Here is a 19,362-nt window from a genome sequence, read left to right on the forward strand (position 1 = left end):
TATAACCATCTAGATGCAGTAATTCTATTCAAGGTTTTTACTTCCTTTTATCAATTTGAAAACAGGCCAGGCAGGGCATGATGGCTCATGCCTGTAATCCCAGCTGAGGCGGGTGGATCACGAGGTCAGGAGTCCAAGACCAGCCTTCCCAAGATGGTGAAACCCCATCTCTACTAAAAATACAAAAATTGGCCAGGCACGGTGGCAGGCGCCTGTAATCCCAGCTACTCGGGAGGCTGAGGTAGGAGAATCGCTTGAACTCGGGCAGCAGAGACTGCAGAGAGCTGTGATTGTGCCACTGCACTCCAGCCTGGGTGACAGAGTGAGATTCCATCTCAAAAAATAAAAAAATAATTAAAAGAACACAGCATGGTCTACAAATCAAGTGTACATTCTGTGAATTAATACAAAAGAGCCATCTGTGCATAATCTTCACCACAAGATCAGGAAATATTTCTAGCACATTAGTAGTTTCCGTATGCTTCCCATCTCCCAATCTCTGCTCTCTTTTCGTCCCCAAAGGGAGGATTTCTAATTACACAGATAAGTTTTGCATGTTTTTGAGTACATATTCTTCTCTGCTTGGCTTTCTTGCAAATAATCTTTGAGATACATCCGTATCGCATGCTGCTGCAATACTTTGTTGTATATAACACACTATATGAAGTTAACATAAATTATTCATTCTTCTGTTGATAGACATTTGAGTATGTGGCAGTTTAGGCTATTGTAGATAACGCCATTATGAACATTCTTGTGCAAGTCTTTGGTGTACTCATTTTAGTTGGATATATTCTAGGAGTGGAAATGCTGAGTCATGGAGTAAGTATATGCTCCATTTTAGTAGACAACGCTAAACAGATTTTTCAAATTGGACCAATTTACACTCCCATCTGCAGTGTAGAATGGTATGTTGCTTTACTTCCTTACTGGAAGGCAACCATGTACATTCATTTATATACTGTCTATAGCTGCTAATATGCTTTGGCTGTGTCCCCACCCAAAATCTCATCTTGAACTGTAATCCCATCATCCCCACATGTCAAGGGCAGGACCAGGTAGAGGTAATCAAATCACAGGGGCAGTTTCCCCATTCTGTTCTTGTGATATTAAGTCTTGAGGTATGTGACGGTTTTATAAGCATCTGGCATTTCCCCTGCTTGCAGTCACTCCATCCTGCCTCCTGAGAAGGTACCTGCCTCTCCTCTGCCTTTCGCCATGATAGGAAGTTTCCTGAGGCCTCCCAGCAATGTAAAACTGTGAGTCAATTAAACCTCTTTCCTTCATAAATTACCCAGTCTCAGGTATTTCTTCATAGCAGTGTGAGAGCAGACTAATACAGTCGCTTTCATGCTACAATGGTAGAGCTGAATACTTGCAACAGAGACCACACGGCCTGCAAGGCTACAGTATTAACTACTTAGCTCTCTAAATTTGCTGAGCCCTGGTTGTGGGTACTAATTTCTCAGCTTTTCTTCTCCCTTTTTTCCCCCAGACTGGGTCTTGCTCTGTTGCCCAGGCTGGAGTGCAGTGGTGCAATCTCAGCTCACTGCGACCTTTGCCTTCTGGGTTCAAGTGATTCTTGTGCCTCAGCCTCCTGAGTAGCTGGGATTATAGGCTTGTTACACCATGCCTGGCTCATTTTTGTAATTTTAGTAGCGGTGGGGTCTCCCCATGTTGCCTAGGATGGTTTGTTTGTTTTTTTGCGACAGGGTCTCTTTTTCTCGGTTGCCCAGGCTGGAGTACAATAGCATGAATATAGTTCTCTGCAGTCTTGACCTTCTGGGTTCAAGTAATCTTCCCATCTTGGTATTCCAAGTACCTGGGACCTGGTTGACCCAAGACCACCATGTCCAGCTAATTTTTATATATATAATTTTTTGTAGAGATGTGAGTCTCACCACATTGCCCAGGCTGGTTTTGAAATCCTAGGCTCAAGTTATCTTCCCACTTTGGCCTTCCAAAGTGCTGAGATTACAAGCATGAGCTACTGTGCCTGGCTGACCTTTACTTCTTGTCCAACGTATTTTAGGCCATAAGTTTTCTTTAAAACATGGCATTAGATGTATCTCATAAATGTAATAGACCATATTTTCATTATCATATCATTCAAAATATTTCTAATTTTGATTTCTTCTTACGCTGGGTATAGAATCCCACATATGTTTATTACATTTGTTGACCATGTTCTTCCAATCTTCTATATTCATACAAGTGTGTGTGTGCTTACTTTTTCAGTTACTCAAACAAGTCTTAAAAATCCCTACTATAATTGTACATTTGTCCAATTCTGTTTTTAGATCTGCCATTTTTGCTTTGTATAGTTTTATATCATGTTACTAAGTATACAGGGATTAGAACTACGTTATCTTCCAGTACAATGAGTCTTTTATCATTATGAACTCTATCAATGCTTCTGGCTGGAGTTTCTATCAGTTTTATCTGATATTACACAGACATATCACCTCTTTCTTCTTTTTCGCTATTTGCATGATGTACCTTTTTTCATTCCTGACAAAATTTTTAAAAATCTTTATTTAATCTTCATTTCTAAGCCTATTTCCACTAGGTATAAAATCTAGATGAGTAGGTAAAAACACTATATAGCAATTAAAAAAAAAGAATTACTGATATACGCAGTAACAGGGATGAATCTCAAAAACATTATCGTTCACAAAATAATTCAGGTATAAAGAATATATACAGTATGTACATTTACATGAAATTACAAAGTGAAAAAAAGCAGATTAGTGGTTTTCTCAGGCCTAAAGTGGGGTAAGGACTGACTGCAAAGAGGCACAAGGGAATCTTGTTGGAGTGATAGAAAATGTACTATATCATAATTCTGGTGGTATATTCAATTTGTCAAAACTTATTGAACTATAAATTTAAAAAAAAAAAAGCTACAGAGGTTGGTGCATAATAAAAATTGTTAATGTTGGCCAGGAACAGTGGCTCACGCCTGTAATCCCAGCACTTCAGGAGGCAGAGGCAACTGGATCACTTGATCCCAGCAGTTCAAGACCAGCCTGGCCAGGCAATATAGAGACCCTGTCTTCACTAAAGAAAAAAAAAAAAGTTAATACAGCTAATAAAAACAAAATAACACTATACATCTGAAAAAAATTCTCATGATGGGTGCAGAGCATATATAACTCGTCTAACAGAAAAATAGTGGGTGCAGAGTATACATAGCTCGTCTAACAGAAAAATGTATCTCCAAAGTCAGTAATTTTCCAAAAGGAATTAGCTGTTCTTAAAGAAACTGTTCATGTATATTTAAGATCCCATTAAAAAACAACTACATAGAGCAGAAGTCATCTTCTAGTCTTTCAGAAAAACAAAAAACAACATTAATCCGATATACACGTACAAAAAATTTTGAAATGATCATAAATAAGGGTTATAACAAGATTTAAAACTGTCTGAATCCCATAAATTATGGCTACCATTACTACCAAGTTAAAATACACTATTAATAAAATCTTAAAAATTACTCCTACTTTTGTACTCATAATTTGCATAGCTTGAGCAATTTCACTACTCTTGATTTACTTACCTCATAAAATTTACTCCATTTTAAATGCTCTGAAAGCCAAATATACAGTGGACTCTTTGGCAACACTGATTTCAACAGTGTGGGTCAACTGACTTGCAGATTTTCTTCCACTTGTGTCACTCCTGAGACAGCAGGACTGCACAGGCTTTCGGGAGCCTACCCCTTGCAACAGTGTGCCCTCAACGTGAGACATGGAGTCAAAGGAAATTATTTTCGAACTTTAAGATTTAATGACTGCCCTGCTGGGTTCTGGACTTGTGTGGGACCTCTAGCCCATTTCCTTTGGCCAATTTCTCCCTTTTGGAACAGGAATATATACCCAATGCCTGTACCCCCACTGTATCTTGAGAAAAACAAACTTGTTTTTGACTTTACAGGCTCATAGGAGGAAGGGACTAGACTTGTCTCGGATAAGCCTTTGGACTTTTGAGTTGATGCGGGAATGAGTTAAGACTTTGGGGACTGTTGAGAAGGCCCAATTGTATCTAGAAATGTGAGAAGGAGAAGAGATTTGAAAGCGGCTGGGGTGGAATAATATGGTTTGGATCCGTGTCCCTGCTCAAATTTCATATTTCATTGTAATCCCCAACGTTGGAGATGGAGCCTGGTGGAAGGTAAACGGATCATGGGGGTCATATTTCCTGAATGATTTTGCACCATCCCCTTTGGTTACAACAGTGAGTTCTTGTGAGATCTGATTGTTTAAAAGTGTGGCACCTCTTCCTCAACCCCTCTTGTTCCTGCTCCAGCCACGTGAGACACATCTGCTTCCCCTTCCCTTCTGTTGTGATTCTGCTTCCTGAGGACTCCCCAGAAGCAGAAGCTGCTATGTTTCCTGTACAGCCTACAGAATTATGAACCAATTAAACTTCTTTTTTTCTTTATAAATTATCCAGTCTTGGGCATTTCTTTATAGCCAGTCGAGAACAAACTAACACAAGGACCAACCTCCCTTCTTCCTCCTCTTCTTCAGCCCACTCAATATGAGGATGATGAAGATGAAGACCTTTAGAATGGTCCACTTCCACTTAGGGAACACTAAATAAATTTTCTTTCTCTTTTTTACAACTTTCTTAACAACACTTCTTTTCTGTAGCGCACTTTACTGTACGAATACGGTATATAATACATATAACGTATGAAACATGTATTGACTATGTTATCAGTAAGGATTCTAGTCAATAGTAAGGCTGGAGTGCAGTGGCAATTCTCCTGCCTCAGCCTCCCAAGTAGCTGGGATTACAGGCACGCACCACCACATCCAGGTAATTTTTGTATTTTTTAGTAGAGATGGGTTTCACCACATTGGTCAGGCTGCTCTCGAACTCCTGACCTCATGATCCACCCACCTCAGCCTCCCAAAGTGCTGGCATTATAGGCGTAAGCCACCGTGCCTGGCCTGGCCTGAGCCACTGCACCCAACAGAAAATTCACATATTGATACAAATATGCTAACAAAACATGGGCTAAGGGTATCATTTTTGTAAGGTCCAATGTAATTTACTCTCAGCTAGAAAAAAATCATCTTTGTAAACACAAAATATTATCAATGAGAGAAAACAAAACCAGTGTAACCTTTTCCACAGAATTTATAAGTGCAAAAAATGAACATAAGGATTGTATACCTCAGCATGAATTTCTTCCTTTTAGCACAAGTGTAAATGTGAATTCGAACTTAACAGGAAATTTCATAAACATTTAAGAATGTTACAGAAATGCAAGCACTATTCCTTTTACAAATTAATAAAATTCCCCAAAACTTTAAAAATTGTACAACAGGCCGGACACGGTGCCTGATGTCTGCAATCCCAGCACTTTGGGAGGCTGAGGCAGGCAGATCACCTGAGGTCAGGAGTGAGAGTTAGATACCAGCCTGACCATACAGAGAAACTCCGTCTCTACTCAAATTATAAAATTAGCTGGGCTTGGTGGCACATGACTATAATCCCAGCTACTCAGGAGGCTGAGACAGGAGAATCGCTTGAACCCAGGAGGCAGAGGTTGCAGTGAGCCGAGATCATGACCCTATACTCCAGCCCGGGCAACGAGAGCGAAACTCTATCTCAAAATAACAAAAACAGAAACAAAAACAAAGAAACCCATAGAACAAACAAAGAAAAACATGTTCCAAAATTCCCCTAAAGGCTAAGGCAGAATATTCTGGCAAAAAAAGAAATTAAGCATCATGTGAGGACAAGCCTGCTTCAGCATCACCTGTAGTACTTCAGGTAATAAAGGTCTAGCGGAGCACTCCTTTATAATCACCATGCCTTCAAAAACTGACCCTGACACTGTCTCTTAAGACTCAATGACTGCATACTGGCAGCGTTTCACCACCAAATTAATAGCTTATTAATGTAGTTCTAATGAATGAAGTCTTAGACTTCACTCATGCCAGCGTTATCATCGTCTGATTTAATTCTAGTCTAACCAGTCTTTTTATGTCTAAAAATGAAATGTCTCTGGATTCTAAATGGTATAAAATAGGTTCATTTAAAAAAAGATATAGCTGTAACACTCAAAGAAAAAGCCACAGGGAAAGGGATAAAGTGTGAGCAAACAAAAACGTACCTTGTCCCCGATGGCAGTGAAAGTTGTTCAAGTGAATTACCTCTTCATTGTTGTTTCCCTCTGCCATTTTCAAATGCAGACATGCACATATGCAACTGCTAGTATCTAAACATGGTGACCATCTGCTTCAAAAGGTCTGAAAAGGAATCAAAGAGGAATAGTAAGAATGAGGGAGTATCAAAACTCTTACCATGTATCTGGTCAGGGGAACATATGAAGCTTACGCTGAAAACATTCCTTAAGAAAACATATGCAAGGAAGTGATTTAAAAAACACACACAAACTCAAAACGTATGTCATTAAGCGTATTTGTAAAATACTCATATTAAAGAGACAAAGTACTAACAGAGAATTCACATATTAATATAAATATGCTAACAAAAACAGGCTAAGGGTATTAATAGGCAATTCACAAAAGAGAAAACACAGAACATGCTCCACCTCACTAAAAATCAGGGAAAGGCAAATCAGAAAATGAATTGTTCCGGCCGGACACGTTGGCTCCCGCCTGTAATCCCAGCACTTTGGGAGGCCGAGTCTGGCTGATCGTATCATGAGGTCAGGAATTCAAGACCAGCCTGGCCAATGCGGTGAAACCCTGTCTCTACTACAAATACAAAAATTAGCCGGAAGTGATGGTGGGCACCTGTAACAGCTACTCAGGATGCTGAGGTGGGAGAATTGCTTGAATCCGAGAGGCAGAGGTTGCAGTGAGCTCAGATCGCATCACTGCACTCCAGGCTGGATGACACTCCATCCACTCCACCAAAACAAACAAACAGAAAAAAAAGAATTATGTTTCAAACTGTTAGCGTGGCAAAAAGGCAAGTATGTAAGAAATGGGAAATCTTATACATTGCTGGTGGTGCATGTCTGTAATCCCGTCTATTCGGAAGGCCGAAATGAGAGAATCACTTGAACCCGCTTGCAGTAAGCCAAGATCATGCCATTACACTCCAGCCTGGGAAACAGAGCAAAACTCTCTCAAAAAACAACAACAACAAAAAAAAAAAATCAGAAAAAAAGACTCTTCCTAAGAACCACTTAATGCTAATAAGACATGAGTCTCCTTAAGTAGCAGAGAAAAAATAATTGTAAACTTCAAATTTTATGATCCTTAAATTATTTTCAAAAGTAAAGACAGGGCGTGGGTGCAGTGGTTCATGCCTATAATCCCCCCACTTTGGGAAGCCAAAGTGAGAGGATCCATGGAGACAAGAAACTCGAGACCATCCTAGCAAAAGAGTGAGACCCTATCTCTACAAAAAACTGAAAAAAATTAGTTGGGCATGGTGGCACACATCTGTAATCCCAGCTCAGGAGGACTGCCTGACTCCATGAGTTCCAAGGTTACAGTGAGCTATGATCAACCTACTGCACTCCAGACTAGGAAACAGAGCAAGACTCTGTCTTAAAAAAAAAAAAAGCCTGGCCAGGCACAGTGGCTCAAGCCTGTAATCCTAGCACTTTGGGAGGCCAAGGCAGGTGGATCACGAGGTCAGGAGATTGAGACCATCCTGGTCAACATGGTGAAACCCTGTCTCTACTAGAGATACAAAACATTAGCTGGGCATGGTGGCACATGCCTGTAATTCCAGCTACTCGGGAGGCTGAGGCAGGAGAATTGCCTGAACCCAGGAGGCGGAGGTTGCAGTGAGCCGAGATTGCGCCATTGCACTCCAGCCTGGGTAACAAGAGCGAAACTCCGTCTCAAAAAAAAAGCCTGAGGATGGGATAAAACAATTTTTAGACATGCAAAGACTAAGAGAGTTTACCTCCCACAGATACTCAAAGAGCTATTAAAAAATGAACTTCAAGGCCTGGCATGGTGGCTTACGCCTGTAATCCTAGCACTTTGGGAGGTCGAGGAAGGTGGGTTGCTTAAAGTCAGGAGTTTGAGACCACCTGGACAACATAGTAAGGACTAGCTATACTAAAAATACAAAAATTAGCTGGGTGTGGAGGCAGTGGGCGTTTGTAATACTAGCTACTTGAGTGGCTGAGGTAGGAGCATTGCTTGAACTTGGAAGGCAGAGGTTGCAGTGAGCCAAGATAGTGCCACTGCACACCGGCCCAGACAACAGTGAGACTCCACCTAAAATAATAATAATAATAATAATAACAACAACAATTAGCCAGCCGTGGTGGTGTATGCCTGTAGTCCCAGCTACTCAGGAAGGTGAGTCAGGAGGACTGCTTGAGCCCAAGAGTTTGACACTGCAACGTGCCACCATTATGCCACTGCACTCCAGCGGGTGAGAGCAAAACCCTGCCTCTTAAAAAAACTAAAGACACAAAAAGCATTAAAAAGAAACATGAATCTAGGCTGGGCACAATGGCTCACACTTGTAATCCCAGGAAACCAATCCTTGGGAGACCAAGGTGGGAGAATCACTTGACGCTAGGAGTTCAAGACCAGCCTAGGCAATACAGCGAGACAAAAAATAAAAATAAATTAGCCGGGCAGGGTGGCATGGACCTATACTTCTAGCTACTCATCTGAGATCCTAGGAGGGCCAAATCTTAAGAGTTAAAAATAAAATGAAAACAGACCTAATACAGACCAAACCATGACAGGATCAAGATGATTTGCCAGTACTCTAATTTCCACACCTAAAAAAACTGAAACCACAATGAAGGAATACCATTTGGACCCTCCACTTTTTTCATTCATAATGTCCAGACTTTGATGTAAAAAAAAAAAAAAAAAATCACCAGCTGCGGTAGCTCATGCCCATAATCCTAGCACTTTGGGAGGTTGAGGCAGGAGGATCACTTGAGTCCAGGAGTTCAAAACCAGCCTGGGAAGCATAGTGAGATCTTGTGTCTATTTTTTAAAAAAAAGCTGGAACCAGTGGCTCATGCCTGTAATCCCAGCACTTTGGGAGGCTGGCAGATGGGGGTGGCTGGATACACACACACACACACACACACACACACACACAGAGAGAGAGAGAGAGAGAGAGAGAGAGAGAGAGAGAGAGAGAGAGGGAGGGAGAACTTAAATTGACAGAGCTTAAGGAAACAAGATTAATCCATTTACAGCTGGACAGACTTGAGCAGTACTATCAAACAGCTTGACCTAACTGACACTTTACCCAGTAACTGCAGAATACACATTCTTTTCAAGTGTATAAGAACATTTACAAAACAGATTGTATGCTGTGCCATAAAGCTAGCCTCAACAAATTTGAAGAGTTGAAATCATATAGCATGTCCTCTGACGGCAGTCAAAAAAAAGATAACTAGGAAATTCTGAGATGCGAGAAATGAAGCAACTTTTAAAATCCACATATTAAAGAAGAAACCACAATGAAAATTAGTTAACTATTTTGACTAAATGAACTGAAAGATAATGAAAACAAAACATATCAAAATTTATGGGAAGGAGGTAAAACAGTTATTAAAGAGCAATTTACAGTTCCAAATGCCTTATTTTAAAGAAGAAAGAGGCCAGTCATGGTGGCTCATGCCTGTAATCCCAGCACTTTGGGAGTCTGAGGCAGGCGGATTGCTTAGCTCAGGAGTTCAAGACAAGCCTGGGCAACATGGTGAAACACTAACTCTACCAAAAAACAAACAAATTAGCTGGGCATGGTGGCATGCACCTGTGGTCTCAGCTACTCGGGAGGCTGGGAAGAAATGAATGCTTCAGCTTAAGAGGCAGAAGTTGCAGTAAGCTGAGATCACATCACTGCACTCCAACCTGGGTGACAGAGTGAGACCCATCTCAAGAAAAAGAAAAAAAAGACCGAAAATCGGCTGGGCTCGGTGGCTCATGCCTGTAATCCCAGCACTTTGGGAGGCTAAAGTGGGAGGATCAGTTGAGGTCAGGAGTTTGAGACCAGCCTGGCCAACATGATGAAAACCTGTCTCTACTACAAACACAAAAATTAGCCAGGCTTGGTAGTAAGTGCTTGTAGTTGGGAGGCAGCGGTTGCAGTGAGCCAAGATCGCACCATTGTACTCCAAACTAGGTAACAGTGAGACTAATCTCAAAAGAAAAAAAAAAGGAAAAAAGCCAGGCACAGTGGCTCACGCTTGGAATCCCAACACTTTGGGAGGCCGAGGCGGGTAGATCATGAGGTCAGGAGTTTGAGACCAGCCTGTCCAACATAGTGAAACCCCGTCTGTACTAAAAATATAAAAATTAGTTGGGCGTGGTGGTGGGTGCCTATAATGCCAGCTACTCAGAAGGCTAAAGCAGGAGAATCTCTTGAACCCGTGAGGCGCAGGTTGCAGTGAGCCCAGACTGCACCACTGCACTCCAGCATGAGCGACAGAGCAAGACTCCCCACTCCCACACCTCAAAAAAAAAAAAAAAAGACTGAAAATCAGCTGGGCCTGGTGGAGGCCAAGGCAAACAGATAATGCTTAAGCACAGAAGTTTGAGGCCAGCAAGACCCTATCTCTATAATTAAAAAAAAAAAAAAGATTACTGGGAGAAATTAAATACCAAATAAATGTATTGACATACCATATTCATGGGTTGGTATGACATACCATTTTCTAAAGATATCCATTCACTGTAAACTGATGTGTAGATTTAACACAACCTTCATCAGGTTTTAAAAATATATACTAGATGACTTTAGAATTTACAGAAAAACAGCCAAGAATAACCAAAGCATTCATAAAGAAAAACAAAAGGAAGATTTATACTAGCAGGTATTATATTAAGTTACCGTAATTAAGACAATGTTCTAGTGACAAAAGAAGGGAAAAACAGACCAAAGGAACAGATTAGATAGATTCTCCTCCCGCCACTCCCTGCCCCCAACAGAGTGTTGCTCTGTTGCTCAGGCTGGAGTGCAGTGGTGCGATCTCAGCTCACTGCAACCTCCACCTCCCAGGTTCAAGCAATTCTCCTGCCTCAGCCTCCCAAGTAGCTGGGATTACAGGCATGCACCACCACACCCAGCTAATTTTTGTATTCTTAGCAGAGATGGGGTTTCATAATGTTGGCCAAGCTAGTCTCAAACTCTTGACCTCGTGATCTGCCACCTCGGCCTCACAAAGTGCTGGGATTACAGGCGTGAGCCACACCTCCTGGCCCCAGATTCATCCTTATATGAATGTTTATGACAAAAATAGCATTGCAGAACAGTGAAAACATGAACTTTTACTATATGATGCTGTACTCAAAAGCCATATCTGGGGTGGGAGTTGGGGTAACAACCCCTTCCTCATGCTTTATACAAAAACCATTTTAGATGAACTACAGATTTAAACGGAAAGGTAAAATAAGTTTCTAGAAGATAACAAAATCTCCACAGCCTTCGGGGTGCAGAAGATATCCTAAACAGGACATAAACAGTACTATCCATAAAAGAAAAGACTGAAACCTATACATTAAAATTAAGCATGTCTACTCACCAAACAAATTAAGAGTGAAAAGACAAGCCACCAGGAAAAAATATAAAAACTCTTAACATTTAATTGAAAAGAAAAAAATCCAGGTCAGGCATGGTGGCTCATGCCTGTAATCTCAGCATTTCTGGATGCCAAGGTGGGCAGATCACCTGAGGTCAGTAGTTCAAGACCAGCCTAGTCAATATGGCGAAACGCCGTCTCTACTAAAAATACAAAAAATTATCCAGGCGTAGTGTTGGACACCTGTAATCCCAGTTACTCGGGAAGCTGTGGCAGGAGAATCACTTGAACCCAGGCGGCGGAGGCTACAGTGAGCGGAAATCATGCCACTGCACGCCAGCCTGGGTAACAGAGCGAGACTCTGAAAAAAAGACATATCCCAGGGTAACTTTGGGTCTCTCATTTAAAATAATGTTATTTGTAAGTAGCATGGTATTTTTAAAAAATAGGTCTGGTATCAAATTTGAACTGCATCTAATCAACTACTTTTTTTTACCCCCAAATAAGATTTTTTTTTTTTTGACCACCACTAGCTTCCTTCAACTTTACACTGGAAATCAAAGGGAAATTGGACTCACTTTACAGCCAATTTAGTTGAAATGTCAGGCTTGTAGTTAAGCAGATTACTAGTAATGCTTTAAAAAACTCCTCATGAGTGGCACACCAGTGGCCCCAACCTGTGAGAAGGAAAGCAGTCCAATGATGGAATTTCTACTCTTGACTAAATGTAGGCCTCTGTATCAGGTCATTTAACTCAGTCTCTTCATCTGGGTTTCAGATCACATTGTTTATATTGAAATCTTGATTTCACCATGTAGTCAATCAATGGCTCCAGATAAATTGTTTAATCTCCGGGGCCAACGTCCTCATTTGTAAAACAAGAATACAGTTGTTTTAAAATTAGTTTCGGGTAGGTAGAATGGTGCATGCCCATGGTCCCAGCTTTACTGTGAAAGCTGAGACAAAAGAATCCTTTGAGCCCAGGAGTTCAAGGCTGCAATGAGCTATGACAGCACCAATGCACTCCAGCATGGGCGGCAGAGGAAAAACCTACCTCCAAAAAAATTCATTAATTTTAAAAAATAAAAACTTTTAAAAATTAAATCAATTGAATTACATATGTAAAGTTTTAGCACAGTTCCTGACATATACTAAGTGTGACATTATTATGCTATGTTTATTAACTATTATTACCTGTGAAACAGAAAAATGGAAATAGCTATTCTTATATGACTGTTAAAAAAAGTAAGAGAAGCCACTTTGTATATGGTAAATGCCATCAAGAGTGAAAAAAACAAAAAACTTCATTTTCCCATTCCAAGTTACCTTTTGTTTTTTGAGACGGGGTTTTGCTCTTGTTGCCCAGGCTGTGAAGTTGCAATCTCACTTCACTCCAACTTCCACCTTCAGAGTTCAAGCGATTCTCCTGTCTCAGCCTCCTGAATAGCTAGGATTACAGGCATGTTGCTACCATACCTGGATAACTTTGTATTTTTAGTAGAGATGGGGTGGATGTAGCAGTGAGCCGAGACTGTGCCATTGCACTGCAGCCTGGGAAACGAGTGAAATGCTCTCTCAAAAATAAATAAATAAAAATAAGCATAATACCTTTAACTTAGGGCTCCTAAAACCCAGACTCATCAGGTAAAAAGTGTGAATACCCTGCTGAGAGATCACACAGAAAACCCTGACACTACACACAGAGGGAAAGAGCCAGCTGAGCCCAGCCTTTAAGCAGTCTTTGAAGAGGCATGTGAATGAAGGAGGCATGTGAATGGAGGCATTGTGGAAGTGGATCCTCCAGCACTGGCCACCTCTGCTGACAGCATGTGCACCAGAGAAAAATGGCCCAGGTGAACACTTCCAAATTCTCCTGACTCATAAAACTGTCAACAAACAAAATTATTCTACGAAGCCAGTAAGTTTTGCGGTGGTTTGTTATATACTGACAGATAACTGAAACAGAGCTCAGATTTTATTTTCTAGCCAATGGGAAGCAATGCAACGACAGCTGTGCTTTCGAAAAATCAACCTGGCTGCAACATGTAAGATGGCCTGTAGGAGACAACTGGTGCCAGGAAACCCAGGAAACAAGAGCCAACAGAACCTAGGGGGAGGAATAAAAATAAAAGACACTGACTGCAGGGTTAGAGTCAATGGGATTTGTGTATGTAATTGACCATCAGGGCAGGAAGAAAGGAATCAAAGTTGACCTAGATGCTGAGATCAGGTGACCACAGGATAGTGATGCTATTAAGGATGAACAAAGCAGATGATGAGTTCAGAGAAAAATAAACTGTGTTAACTTTAATATGTGGGCAAGATAAGGTAAAATAACATCCATGATTACGATATTAATTATGCAAACAATTAGTCTAGAGTTTAAAAGCTCTAAGAAACCTATCATCAGTGTATTTTCACAACAGCAAAGATTTTCAATCAAAAATTAAATTCATAATCTTCAGTGGGCACGCTAAATAGTTTAACATAAAACATCAAGATTTTCCTCAACTGTCCATTGAAAATTGGTTTAGAAACTAGGATAGATAAGTACATCCTCATGTGTGGAGGATAAAATCAATTTTTCAACGATCATTTTAGAACTGAATCTTCTGTGACCAAAGGATCTGCTTCTGCTTCTAGCTCAAGTACTGCCTTACAGGCTCCGTCCCTTGACACATTTTCATATAGCATGATTTCTTTTAAACCACAAATCTCACCATGGTAGAACCGAAATCCTTACCATCGCCTACAAAACGCTACCATCACAGGACCCTGCTGACGCAGCGGATCTTACCTCATACCTTCCTTCCCCTTAGCCCCTGCATTCACTATTCAGTAGTAACAATGGTTCAGCTCCTAGAACATATGATGACATGCTCCTTTTTTCCAGTTCAGGCTCTTCCCTAGCTGCACTACTCTTCTTCACTGCCTCTTGGACCAAATTAACTTGATTCATCATTGGGTTCTTTGCTTTCTCCTCAGAGAAAAATTGTTCCTGACTATCCCCTAGATGTTCCTCCTCTAGTCCAATCATACGACGTACCTCATTTCTTCAAAGTACTAACAACAATTTCATATACTTCTTCAGGTAACTATGTGCAATTTCGGTCTCCTCTACTAAAACTTAAGTTCCAAAAAGGCAGAACCAAAGTGTTACCTGATCCCAAAGCCCCAGGACATAGCACACTGGCTGGCACATAGTAGATGCTCTCCAACAAATGTACTTTCTGAGTAAATAGCACTCACAGGTATTGCAGGATAATCGGTGGCAATGAACTCTGGGTCCAAACTGAGTTCAAGTTCCATACTGACCCTTACAAGTTTTGGGACTAGGTATTTTTCAGCACCTCAGTTTCTTTTTTTAAATTACCATTTTTGAGATGCAGTCTCACTCTGTTGCCAAGGCGGGAGTGCAGTGCCGCGATCTTGGCTCACTGCAACCTCCGCCTCCCATATTGAAGCGATTTTCCCTGCCTCCGCCTCCAGGGTAGCTGGGATTACAGGCTGGCACCACCAGGCCCCGCTAACTTTTAATTTTTGTATTTTTAGTAGAGACAGGTTTCACCCTGTTTGCCAGGCTAGTATGGAACTGCCAACCTCAGGTGATCCACCTGCCTTGACCTCCCAAAGTGCTAGGATTAGAGGTGTGAGCCACTGCGCCTGGCCTTATTTATTTATTTTTGTTGGGACAGATCTCGTCTGTCCTCACACAGGCTGAAGTATAGTGGCATGATCTCGGATCACTGCAACCTCTGCCCCCCCTCCTGAATTCATGCGATTCTCCTACTTCAGCCTCCTGAGTAGCTGGGATTACAGGCATGCACCATCACACCTGGCTAATTTTTGCATTTTTAGTAGAGACGGGCTTTCACCATGTTGGCCAGGATGGTCTTGAACTCCTGACCTCAAATCATCCACATGCCTCAGCCTCCCAAAGTGCTGGGATGACAGGCGTGAGCCACCATGGCCCTCTATGTTCTATTATTTTTTAACAATAACACAGATATAATGATGTCACGTATGACAACGAACTATGTCTCCAAAGATCTAGAATACAGTAACGCCTAGAATTTCATAAACACATTAAATAGTAGCTCATAGTAGAGTTTGCAAACACCAGCTCTCTCAAAGATCCTATTCATTAACTTTCAATCTGCCTCACCCATTCCTAGCCCTTCTTTATCAAATTTCTCCATAGGGGATTCAGGGGTTTTCTTCTGTTAGCTCCTGCTACTTTTATCAGGGTAAAAATCTAAAGCCTCGAATGAGGTTTACCAGGGGGTCCAAAATCTGGCCCAGACTCTCCAGACATTTCCTCAAATCCACCACTACTCCCCACATCCTAGGTGCAATAAATTATGCAACGCAAAGCCCAAGGCAAAGCCAGGCCATTTCTTAGTCTTCTTCCTTAAGGCAAGCTGACTAAATCGAGGTGTTTCATAAAATCTTCGAGAGAACGAGACGACGCCACATCTTTAGATTAATTTTCGTCACTCACCGATTAGCCAATTCCCAGTGGAGGAGCCCCACCGGTCGCCAGCGCGACTCTTGTGGCCGCCGCAGCAGTTTTGCCGGCGTCTCGGCGCAGCAGCTCTTCACGCAGAGCCAACGGGACTGCTTCCCCTACTGACCAGAGTTTGGAGCTCCGGGAAGTCAGAGCCGCTTGTTGCGGACTCAAGAGGGAAGCCAGACCAGAGATTCCCGGGCAGAAGAGCACCATCACTCTTATCGCTGCTATTTAGGCTGCCACAGTGGGTTGCTCGGATCCCAGCACTGGGAATCAATAAGTCGGACGTCGACTCAGAAACCTAATTAGAAAGTCGGTTCATCTACAATGAAGGGAAAAAAACAGCCTAAGAAGGCCGAGTATACTCAAAATCAGAACCCATCAGCAACGGAACAAGCCCTGTTGGAAAAGGACTCATCAGCAACCGAACAAGCCCTGATGGAAAAGGACTCATCAGCAGCAGAACAAGCCCTGATGGAAAAGGACTGTGTTCCATTATCTGAAGTAGGCTTTAAAAGGTGGATGATAAGAAACTTCTGGGAGTTAAAGGAACTTGTTCTAACCCAATGTAAAGAAACTAAGAACTTGGAAAAAAGGTTAGATGAAATGTTGAAAAGAATAGACAATATAGAGAGGAATACAAATGAACTTATGGAGTTGAAAAATACAACACGAGAACTTAGTGAAATATGTACAAGCTTAAACAGCCGAATGGATCAAGCAGAAGAAAGGGTATCAGAGGTCGGAGACCAACTTAATGAAACAAAACGACAAGACAAGAATAGAGAAAAAAGGATAAAAAGGAATGAGCAAAGTCTCCAAGCAATATGGTACTATGTGAAAAGACCTAATATATGCTTGATTGGTGTACCTGAATTTGACAGAGACAATGAAGTCAAGCTGGAAAATACTCTCCAGGACATTATCCAGGAAAATTTTCCTAATTTAGCAAAGTAGAACACTATTCAACCCCAGGCAATACAGAGAACACCACAAAGATATTCCTCAAGAAGACCAACCCCAAGGCACATAATCGTTAGATTCACCAAGATTGAAACGAAGGAGAAAATATTAAGGGCAGCCAGAGAGAAAGATCAAGTTACCCATAAAGGTAAGCCTATTAGGCTTACAGCAGATCTCTCAACGGAAACCCTACAAGCTAGAAGAGAGTGGGGGCCAATATTCAATATACTTAATTAACAGAACTTTCAGCCCAGAATTTCATATCCTACCAATTTAAGCTTTACATTTGAAGGAAAAATAAAATCTTTTAGGAACAAGCAAGTACTCAGAGATTTTATTACCACCAGGCCTGCTTTACAAGAACTTCTAAAAGAAGCATTATACACAGAAAGAACAACCAGTATGACCCTTTCTAAAAATACACCAAAAAGTAAAGAGCATTAACATAAAGAAGAATTTTTAATCAACGAAAGGACAAAATAGCCAGTTAATATCAAATGGCAGCAACCCTAAATTTAAATCGACCAAATCTCCGAATCAAAAGATACAAACAAAATCTAACGGTATATCCAAAGATATACACAGACTCAAAATAAAGGGTTGGAAAAAAAAAAAAAACATACCAACCAAATGGAGAGCAAAAATAAATAAATAAAAAGCAGGAGTTGCAATTTTCACATTTGACAAAATAGATTTCAAGGCTACAAGGATACAAGGGTAAAAGAATTAATGTAATAATAAGAGATCTTAACACCCAGATACATAAGACCCATAATGAGATTTAGATTCAACGAGACAGAAAATTGATAACGATATCCGGGACTGGAACTAAGATCCAGAACAAATAAACTCAATAGAGCTCTCCATTTTAAACACACAAAATATACATTATCCACAAAATCTAACGATATATCTAAAGATATACAAAGACTCAAAACAAGGGGATGAAAAAAAACTCACCAACTAAATGGAGAGCAAAAATAAATAAATAAAAAGCAGGAGTTGCAATTCTCACACTTAATAAAATAGATTTCAAAGCTACAAGGATGCAAGGGTAAAAGGATTAATGTAACAATAAGAGATCTTAACACCCAGATACATAAGACACATAATGAGATTTAGATTCAACGAGACAACAAATTGATAACGATATCCAGGACTTGAACTCAGAACCAGAATAAATAAACACAATAGAGGTCTCCATTTTAAACACATAAAATATGCATTAACCACTTTAAACACTCAAAATATTGATCGGCCATTATTGAAACCCATTTTAGGAATGAAGTAAAAATTCCTTTTTCCCTCTTTTTCTTTTTTTCCCCTTCTTTTTCTGTTTTTCCCTCAAAAAAAAAAAAAAGAAAGAAATGAGATATTACTAAAAAAAAACGAAAAGAAAAAAAAAAGTATTGTAAATATTCTTTCCCATTCCTGGGTTCTTTCACCTTTTTTGGGGGGGCGGGAGAGACACAGTCTTGCTCCATTGCCCAGGCTGCAGTGCAGTGGTGCGATCTCTGCTCACTACAGCCTCTGCCGTGAGGGTTCAAGCGATTCAAAAAAAAAAAAAAAGGAAAATCTTCCCGGTCCTCTCTCCCTTTTCAGCGGGAAAAGAATGTTCTGGCAGAGCGTGGTGGCTCAAGCCCATAATTCTTGCACTTTGAGAGGCTGAAGATCACTCAAACCCACCAGCAGGGCAGCATAATGAGACTCTGTCTCCCCACCAATCCCCCCCCGCCCCAAAAAAATAGCCAGGCATGGTGACGCGTGCCACTAGTCCCAGTTACTAGGAAGGCTGAAGTTGGAGGATACCTGATCCCGGAAGGCAGATGTTGCAGTGAGCTGAGATGGCAACACTGCACCCCAACCTGGGCGACAGAGCGAGACTCTGTCTCAAAAAACAAAACAAAGCAAAAAAAAAGTTCTGGTCCAGCGCATTGGCTCACACCTGTAATCCCAGCATTTTGGGAGGCTAAGCCGGAAGATCACTTGACTTCGAGACCCGCCCGGCCAACGTGCTTAAACCCCATCTCTAGGAAAAATACACAAATTAGCCGGATGTGGTGGCGAGCGCCTGTAGTCCCAGCTACTCCGGGGCCGAGGCAGGAGAATCGCTCGAACCGGGAGGCAGAGGTTGCAGAGATCTCGAACCGAGATCGCGCCATTGCACTCCACCACGGGAGAAAGAGCAAGACTCTGTCTCAAAAAAAGAAAAAATAGTAACAAAAGAAAAAGAAAACGAGAAAAAAGAACGCTCTCTGCACGATCAAAGTACCTAGGACAACTGCTACCAAGGCCCTTAGGAATTCACAGCCCTGGCGGACGTATCAGAAATTTCTCTAACCCGCACGCCGCGCACGCGCCGGGATTGGTTGCAAGTAGCCCGAAG

The 19,362-nt window shown here is 41.3% G+C and overlaps 1 protein-coding gene across 28 annotated transcripts in view; it reads right to left on the minus strand.

Moving 5' to 3' along the window:
* The window catches only part of LOC108589316 (E3 ubiquitin-protein ligase RNF216), a 103,157-nt gene that overhangs the window by 83,008 nt on the left and 787 nt on the right, over positions 1-19,362 (minus strand). For 25 of the 28 annotated variants that reach the window (XR_013530305.1, XR_013530303.1, XR_013530304.1 and 22 more), the window contains exon 2: positions 6,131-6,266. Coding sequence is in view for 15 of the 28 variants with exons in the window: in XM_054248800.2 (XP_054104775.1) it covers positions 6,131-6,197 (67 nt within the window). In the remaining 13 variants the exon portion in view is untranslated. Of the gene's footprint in view, positions 1-6,130; positions 6,267-12,829; positions 16,154-19,362 lie in introns of those variants that run through there. The other 3 variants (XR_013530283.1, XM_078357937.1, XM_054248794.2) reach the window with 1 other exon arrangement.

Source organism: Callithrix jacchus, chromosome 2, assembly GCF_049354715.1.
Source record: "Callithrix jacchus isolate 240 chromosome 2, calJac240_pri, whole genome shotgun sequence".
In the NCBI taxonomy this organism is placed as follows: Eukaryota; Metazoa; Chordata; class Mammalia; order Primates; family Cebidae; genus Callithrix; species Callithrix jacchus.